This window comes from Choloepus didactylus, chromosome 17, assembly GCF_015220235.1.
Source record: "Choloepus didactylus isolate mChoDid1 chromosome 17, mChoDid1.pri, whole genome shotgun sequence".
Taxonomy (NCBI): Eukaryota; Metazoa; Chordata; class Mammalia; order Pilosa; family Megalonychidae; genus Choloepus; species Choloepus didactylus.
This window is the reverse complement of record NC_051323.1, coordinates 23,526,072-23,534,739: the sequence shown is the minus strand read 5'-3', so window position 1 is coordinate 23,534,739 and position 8,668 is coordinate 23,526,072. Positions and strand designations below refer to the sequence as shown.

Sequence of the window (8,668 nt, the reverse complement as noted above, 5' to 3'; positions counted from 1 at the left end):
GTTAACGTGGGGAAAGTTATTTTTAAAATAAGTGTTTAATGAAAGTAGACATTACCAATGTTGGTTATTTCTTCTAAATAAAGGGAAATAGGGTTTTCCTCCTAAGAAAACTGTTCTCCAAGTGCAAGAGATTCTTTTAACTAATGTCTACATACTTAAGTATTATTTTGATTCATCTCACACAATTCTAACATGGAAGGAACACACCTCATTAAACGTGATATGATCTTGCATTGTTATACATTTCTAAAACCGTGTCCAAAACTTTTTAACTTTAATGATGGACTATTAGAAAGTTCATGTAAGAAACAAAGTCTTAATGCTAAGCTTCTGTTTCCTTTATTATATCAGTTATATATGCCACCGTCCCAAAGAGTTTGAACATTGTATGGTATTGTTTATATTACATGCCATGCTGGGAATCCAACTCAAAATTGCTGGAGATGTCCCACTCAACATACTTTTTTATGCTTTGGGAATACAGTGGGCTGAAGCTTAGAGTACGTGTATGATGCTATCAAATCTCTTCATTCGTACCTTTGTGAAAAGGAGGAATAATTTAGAACTTCTCTTATTCTGGAGTGAGTCTGTACAAGCTTCCGGCTGTCCTACCATCTCTTCTCTCCATACTGCCAACAGGCTCTCCTTGCCCAGAAAATTATGTTCAAAATTGTGACTACTTAGTGTGACTTATGTTCTTTTTGGGGGAATGAGTTCACTGCTCTAACAGGTTTACAAGGCCATCAGGGCTGAAATAAAGTAAATGTCAGGTAATCTAAGTGTTTGGGGCTGATTTTTAAGGAACTTGAGGTAGAATATAGAGAGCATAACTTTGGGAAGACTTTTTATGTGATCAAGTGTAATGTCTTGGTACTGTTGAATTATTAACTTCCTTTTTGAAGTTTTCTCAGGTAGTTGGAACTATCACAAGAAAGCAAGATATATTTTCCTGGCAGTTGCTAAAATTTGGGGTGCTGATCTTTAGGGGACTTAAGAGTTTTAGGCCACTTCCTCAAGGGAGTTAGCACTACCTAGTTTGAAAAGGAGACAAAATGTTAGATGGAACCCATCTAGTTCATGGAAAGGGAATGGATGGAGAAGGAATGGGGTAATAAATCTATCACACAAGCAGTGGATCTTAACAACCTGGACCAAATCACTTCTTTAAAGCCTTCCCAGGCTTGGACACGAAATCTAATACCTCAGACTTGCCTTGCTTATCCTTGTTTCTATGGCATTTGCCATGCCAATGTTTTAGTTACTTTTGTGTCTGCCTGCCACCCTTTCCTTCAGCTTCTTAGGATCTTTGGATACTTGGTATCTAGTACAATTCCTGACATGTAACAGTCTATTTATGTACTGATTTGCAACTAAAATTAGACAGTAGCTAAGGGAGGTCTGAGATCTTGGGGTTTCCTCCTAGTCATTCCAGAGGATTTCGGTTCTAACTCCCATGCAACCCAGTCTTGTAATTAAGTTGGTAGGGAAAAAATGTTCTTGCTCATTTAGTATTTGGGAAAGAGACCTAATTTTCCTGAACCCAGATCATGTTAAGATGGAGACAGCATGCTTAATGTTACATTACTGAAAGTATATACTTTCATAAATTTCATAACCATCCTCCATCTTACAAAATGCTTGTATTGTGCAGTCTTCAGATTTGAGAGAACAAGGGTTCACTAATTTGATCTGATTAGCTCCTTCATGTGGCAGACAGTGAAATGTTAAAAGTGGCAGTGGACTTTAGCTTAAATGTTAACTAATGCAACAACAGATATGAGCATGTGGGAGTTTTTGAAGATTAAGGATTAATGTTTCAAGACATAAACTGAATACCATTTCTTTCTTTGTGGGCAAGTCTTAAAGCTGTCCGGAAAGACAGATTCTTTTTCTACTACCTTGTCTACCCTAAGGCTATTAGAACTAGTAAAGAAAGGGTTTAAAAGCATCTATTTTCTTGGCTTAACAGATCTAATAGAAAGTGTAAGTATACTTACACTACTATAGTACTATAGTGCATAGTATACTATAGTGCATAGTATTTTGTACCAAATGCCTACCTGATAATATGGGGACTCTGGGTATAAAAGACCCTCAAAAGCCTGTAACTCATCTGGGCCAGGAATGTCATTAATCCAAGTACCTCTTACACTGCTGACCACATAGTCAGAACACTATAAAATTGTTGAATGAAGGAAAGTCTGGAAAAACTAATTTTTACCTTTTTTGAGAAAGCAATCTCTTAAATGAATAGCATTTATAAAATCACAATCTGGACTTTATAAATGGCATCGTATATTACCCAGTTTATTAAATATTTACTGAGCAAACGTGAAGAGCTAAGGCAGTCTGTATTCTGGAGCTATCAGTGAACAAGAGACAATAATCACTACCTTATGAAGTGTTCATTTTATTTCAATTGCTGGGCACAGATAAATAAAATGTATAAGTAAATTAGGTCAGAAGAAGATAAAGGCTATAGAAGAAAACAAAAGGTTACATAGGGGACCCCAGGTGTATTTTTATTTTTAATTATGAGTAACCAGAAGAGTTCCTGTGTAGCAGGACACATGTGAACAAAAGATTTGAAGGTGTTAGCTATTCAGATATCTGTGAGGGAACAGATAGTGAAAAGGCCTAAGGCAGGAGTCAGCCAAGTTCCAGAAACCACAATAGGCTAATGTGGCTAGAAGCAGAGAAAGGGTATTCAAGTGGCAAGTGATGAGGTCAGAGAAGAAACTGGGGGAAAGGAAGGGAGTGGAAATCCCATAAGGCTTGACTTTGCAGGTTGTAATGACTTGTGATTTTATCCAGTAATAAAGCAGATTTATTTTACACATGGCTTGTAATCAAAGATCAAACACTGATTTACCAGAGCTAAAAAAAAAAACCCAAAACAATTTTTAAACAAGACTATCTGTGGCTGTGGAAGCCCACCAAAGATCACTGTGAATATAGTCAAGCAAGTTTCAAATATTTTATTTTTTTATTCATACAGTATGAAGTTTTCTAAAGATCCCACATCATGATATATCATGCAGAAGAAAAACTAAACATTCAACATAAACCACCCCTCCCCCTCCCTCACACACACAAACTAAAAAAAGGAAAAAAAAAAACCCTCATTCCCCAGTAAGGAAATAATGTTTGCACTATTTTCTGTAACGCCAGCCAAGATATGCACAAGCAAGAGAAATAGAAAGCATTTGCTAAAATATTTGTAACAAATACTTATGTACAAAAAATTCACAAAAGACAAGTTCCCCCTTGAAGCAGAGCACATGGCAGTTGACACTGGAAGAGATCAAACCACTGGCTGGGATTATAAGCCACGTACTGATCCAGAGGAAGAAAGTTACATGTAGTGGAGATTTTCAGTTTGAACATTAACATTTCCAAAATTTGGCAACATTTTTTAAAATTATGCAAATTATGTAAACAAGAGGTACATTTTAAATCGATCTACATGCAAAACTCCATGTCATGCAAGGACACCAAGCACCGGGATTTTTCTCTCACAGACAGAGCCCATGATGTGCAGCACTCAGTTGAAGGAACAGCGATGGCAGGCAGGTCTGCTCAATTTGATTCAGTCACCTTGATTCATTTCAGCCTGCCCTTTTCCACTCATGATTATAAAACCAGTTTTTTAAATAGAAAAACTCTATAGGGAAAGACTACTGTCCTAGAAAGCTAACCAAAATGTTTTTCTTCCAGCCAATAGTACCTTTGCAGAAAAGGGAAGGGATAATATCAAGTGGTGGAACATGACAAGCTACTTTTATATCACACAAATTTATTAAGTTATCATTCATTACGAATTATGTGGGCAAATAAAGGAATAAAGCTGTCATGCACTCTATGCCTGTGGTAAAGAAACTTAAGAGGTTTATATTGGGATAAAATTTTGCTCTTCTGTGGCATACAGATAAACAGAATTTCTCCCATTTAAATAACAAATATGTGTGGGTGTTTAGATCTGTACATGCACATTAAATATCACCAGTAAATTAGATTAGTTGCAAGATCTTCTGAAACACAGAAGGGATATTTATGGTTCAAACATAAGTTTAATGACAGATCATTTAACCATGTAATGAAACAAAAAAATGGATATCCTAAGCAGTTACATGATTATTCAGGTGTTCTTCATTAAGTAATACATAAGATTAACCATGATTGCCTCAGACAGCTTCTGGTCTTCTTGTATAAAATAGCAATTACACATAATTTACATTTACTCAGGGACATTTAATAAACTTCATGGCTCCTAGTTATGAAGTAACAGAATAAAGCAGCCACCAGCATTATGCAGTCACTATATGAACACAAGAACTAGCTCTTGGCAATAGCATTGAACTATACTCTCTCAGGCAGAGATATATTAAAAGCTGTTCAGCAATGAGACATAATCCCTGGATATATATATTTGTAGGTATAAATAAAGTTACAGACTCTTTTGTTACAAAAATGTAATTAAGGTAAATAATAGGACATTAACAAATGCTTTGTCAATCTCTCAAAGGAGAAAGCACAGGAAAAGGAAAATAGCTGGCTTAACACCCGGCTCAAATTGTACAATCTTCTATCTATATATAAAACTGTGTGAAATAAAAGTAAGGATGTATATATCCATGATTTTGAACTTTTATGTTCTGCTTGGCACTTTTGTACTCTATCATTTTGTTTCTGAATCAAGTATATTAAATTAAAGCCAACCTACTACATATATAGAAAGCTAGATATATCTATATATAAATATTTACATATGTATATATAGATACTTTCTTGTTATAAAAGATGAAGAAAAATAAATTAAAAAGCCAACCCCTTCCCTTTCTCCACCACATTGATATGCTCTTTTCATCTTGCTGTCCTTCAGACTCTAAAGTGCTACACTGAGTTATTGAGAGAATTAGAGTTCAATAACACTTAGTTGGCTTCATGAGGCTCATGTTGGAAAATGTGGCTTCACAGAGAAAAATACTTCCATTTAAATACACAGAGAGCATTGCTGGACGTCTTGAGCAGATCTTCAGAGATGGAGAAGAAAGCAAAAGTGTTGGGTAGTACTCTAAAAAGAGTCACACATCTACCACCATCTTTTTGTGGATATCTAGGCCACCTACAACCTGCAACAGATAGGAATAAATCAAGCTTAATAATGTTTGAGAACTCCTTTTTACTAGTCTAACCACCTTACTAAAACCACAATTTAAAAAAAAAAGGATTTTACCCTGTTCTAATTAGTTTAATATTAAATGATAACCAGATGTTAGCATAAAAACTGTCCTCAAAAATTAAATATGGGTTTCACTGGCAGTCTATTCTAGAAGCTATTAAAAAGCACATTATTTTTCCATGGAGTCGAATATGTCTAGAGTTGTTACAGACACCTTAGTGAATAATGGTATGTTAATGTAAAAGTGTAGCCATTTGTATTATTATTCAGGGGAAATAAATTTTAGTAAGTATAACCTACATAAACAAAGAACACAAATCATAAATGTCCACAGCTTGACCAATTTTCTCAAAGTGTACACCTGAGTAACCAACAACCACCCAGACCATTACCAAACTCTCTGTGGCCCTCTTCCAGGAACCAGACATCTCCCTCCCCACGTCCTCCCACCCCTCTCTACCTCCAACTCCATCCCTTCTCTGTACACATGCACCCATGCTACTATCTAGACTTCTAAGACCATGGATTAGATTTGTCTGCTTTCATGCATTTTATAAGTGGAATCCCTTTTATGCCCAGCTTCTTTCACTCAACAATGTTTATGAGATTCATCCATGTTATGTACAGTTCCATCTAAATTATTTTTAAATTTAAACTTAGTTGTTTTTTTTTTTTTAATTAAGAAAAGCTCTTTTATTTGAAAACTAAAGCTTAAAAGAACCAAATAGTTCTACAAGTCCTGCTATAAAAAGTTTTGTGGCCCTGCCTTTATTCTCTATTTCCTTCTACCTAGAGGGAATCATCACTTGGAATTTTCACTGACTTTTAATATTTACCTCAATCTCCAAATAACATCGATATGTTGCCTTTTCTTGATTTTTAAGTTTTTGGCATTATCTAATGACTTTCTACCATGGACAATGAGGATTTAGCTCTTTCACACACACTTCTCTATTTCCTACTCCAAATGCTTCCTCATTCTCCCCCACCTCCAGTAGTTATATCCTTATTTTGGTTAGGCAGAAATTCAGCATTTTACATTATTATTACTATAAAAAATATAATTTACAGAACAGAGTTGCATACTATGATTACTTTTCCTTTCTTGCACATTTGTTTGGCTGCAGCTAATAAATGAGCTTTTCCTTTGCTGGGTGTTCTGAGTATTATTTTTAACTTCTTATTTTGAAATAATTTCAAACTTACAGGACAGTTGCAAAAATAATACAAGTACCACACAGAGAACCCCAACATACCTCCCCCTCCCAGAAACCTAGATCCACCTATTTTAACATTTTGCCCCCTTTGCCATATCATTCTACCAATCTATCATCCATCCTTTTATCTATCTTCTCAACATTTGAGGGCAAGTTGCACGTATCATACTACTTGAACACATAATACTTCCATGTACATTTCCTATAAACAATAATATTCACTTAAGCATTCACCTTAAGTGCAGTTATCAAGAAATTTGACACTGATATCAAGCTTACATTCTACATCCCAATTTTTTCTTATGTTCCAGTAATGCCCTTTTGACTCTTTTCTCCTCCAATCTTAGTTCCCATCCAGTATCATGTGTTGCATTTAATCATCATTATCTCTTTAGTTTTCTTTTTTCCTTGTGGAAACATATATACAACATAAATGCTTCCATCCCAACCTCTCCAAGCATATCATTCAGTGGAATCAATCACATTCACAATGTTGCAGTACCCTCACTAGAACTTTCCCTTCATCTATAGCAGAAACCCTATACTTATTTTGCTGTAACTCCCCATTGCCTCTGCCTCTCAACCCTGGTAACCTGTACTCTTTCTGTCTCTTTAAGTTTGCATATTCTTGTTTTTTGTGTGTAGTTACCATGGAGCTTAAATTTAACCTCCTAAATCTGTAACAAAAATCTCATTTGCTTTCATATTAACTTAACTTCAATAGTATACAAACTATGTTCCTATACCTGTCTCTTTACCCTTAAATAGTTGTTCTCACAAATTATGTATTTACACATTGTGAGCCCCAAACCACTGATTTATCATTACATTTTGTGTACTTCCCTTTTAGATCACAGAGGAAGTAAAAAAGCATAGTTATAAACCAAAAATACAGTAGTACTAGTACTTATATTTACCCATGTCATAGCTCAACCAGAGATCTTTATTCCTCCATGTGACTTCAATCAACTGTCTGGTATCCTTTCCTTTCAACCTGCAGAACTTCCTTTAGCATTTCTCACAGGGCTGGTCAAGTAATGACAAAGTTCCTCAGCTTTTATCTAGAAAATTTCTTAATCCCTAATTCTTGAAAGACAATTTAGCCAATACAGAATCCTTGGTTGGCAATTTTTTGGTTTCAGCACTTTAAATGGCTTCCCACTACCCTCTTTTCTCCATGGGTTTTCTATGAGAACCTAGCACTTATTCTTATTGAGAATACCCTGTATATGTTAACTTCTCTTGTGGCTTTCAGAATTCTCTCTTTATCTTTGGCACTTAGTTTGAATATAACATGGCATGGTGTGGGTCTATTTGGGTTTATGCTGTTTGGAGTTTGTTGAGTATCCTGGATGTATATATTCATGTGTATTTAATTTCGTTAAATTTGGGAAATTTTCAGCCATTGTTTCTTTGTTCCTTTCTCTCTTTCTTCTCCTTCCAGAACTCCCACATGGGTATACTGGTACACCTGAATATTGGTACATGTGATAGTGTCCCACTGGTTCAAGTTCTAATCACTTTTTTTCCATTCTTTCTTCTTTCTGGTCCTCAGACTGGATAATTTCAACTGTCTTATCTTCAAGTTCATTCATTCTTTCTTCTGTCAGCTCCAATATTCTGTTGAACCCCTGCAGGAAATTTTTAATTTCTGTTACTGTGCTCTTCAGCTCTGTTCGATTCCTTTTCATAATTTTCATCTCTCCACAGATTTCTCTGTGTCCATCTACTGTTTCCCTAATTTTGTTTATTTTTTTATTTTTTTGGTCCATGTTTTCCTTTAACTCTTTGAGCATATTTAGGACCATTTTTTAAAAGTCATTGTCTGAATGTCCCAGGCCATCACTTCTTGTTTCTTTGTATGTTTTGTAAGCTTTTGTTTAAACCTGGACATTCTTTTTAAGGTGTTATCACTGAATTTTGACTCCGAGGTGTCTGTTCTTAAGCTTGTATCCACCTAGCGTTAAGACAGAGTTTTCCTTGAATGATTCTAGGAGCTAACCAAAAAAAGAAGAAGAAGGAGAAAAAACACAGTCCCCAGTCTTTGCAGACTGACACATGCAAGGGCTCTCCTTCAGGGCTCATCCATAAAAAGAGTTTGGAGCACAGTTCCAGGCCAAAGCATGGGGGCAACCCTGATTCTTTCTGCACATACTCCTTTTGGGCATGCATGCACATTAGGTCCTAGGAATTCTTTAGTTTACAAGGATACAAATACCTCCTCTTTCCTAGGAAACAGTTTTCTCAAGATCCGGGCACAGCAGTGTAT

The 8,668-nt window shown here is 35.6% G+C and overlaps 1 protein-coding gene across 3 annotated transcripts in view; it reads right to left on the bottom strand.

The window, feature by feature from the left end:
• Window positions 1-3,776: 3,776 nt before the first annotated feature.
• Window positions 3,777-8,668, bottom strand: part of PPP3R1 (protein phosphatase 3 regulatory subunit B, alpha) — a 68,843-nt gene continuing 63,951 nt past the window's right edge. For all 3 annotated transcript variants that reach the window (XM_037807307.1, XM_037807309.1, XM_037807308.1), the window contains one exon: window positions 3,777-5,132. In XM_037807307.1, coding sequence (XP_037663235.1) covers window positions 5,085-5,132 — 48 coding nt within the window. In that variant the 3' untranslated portion in view covers window positions 3,777-5,084. The remainder of the gene's footprint in view (window positions 5,133-8,668) is intronic.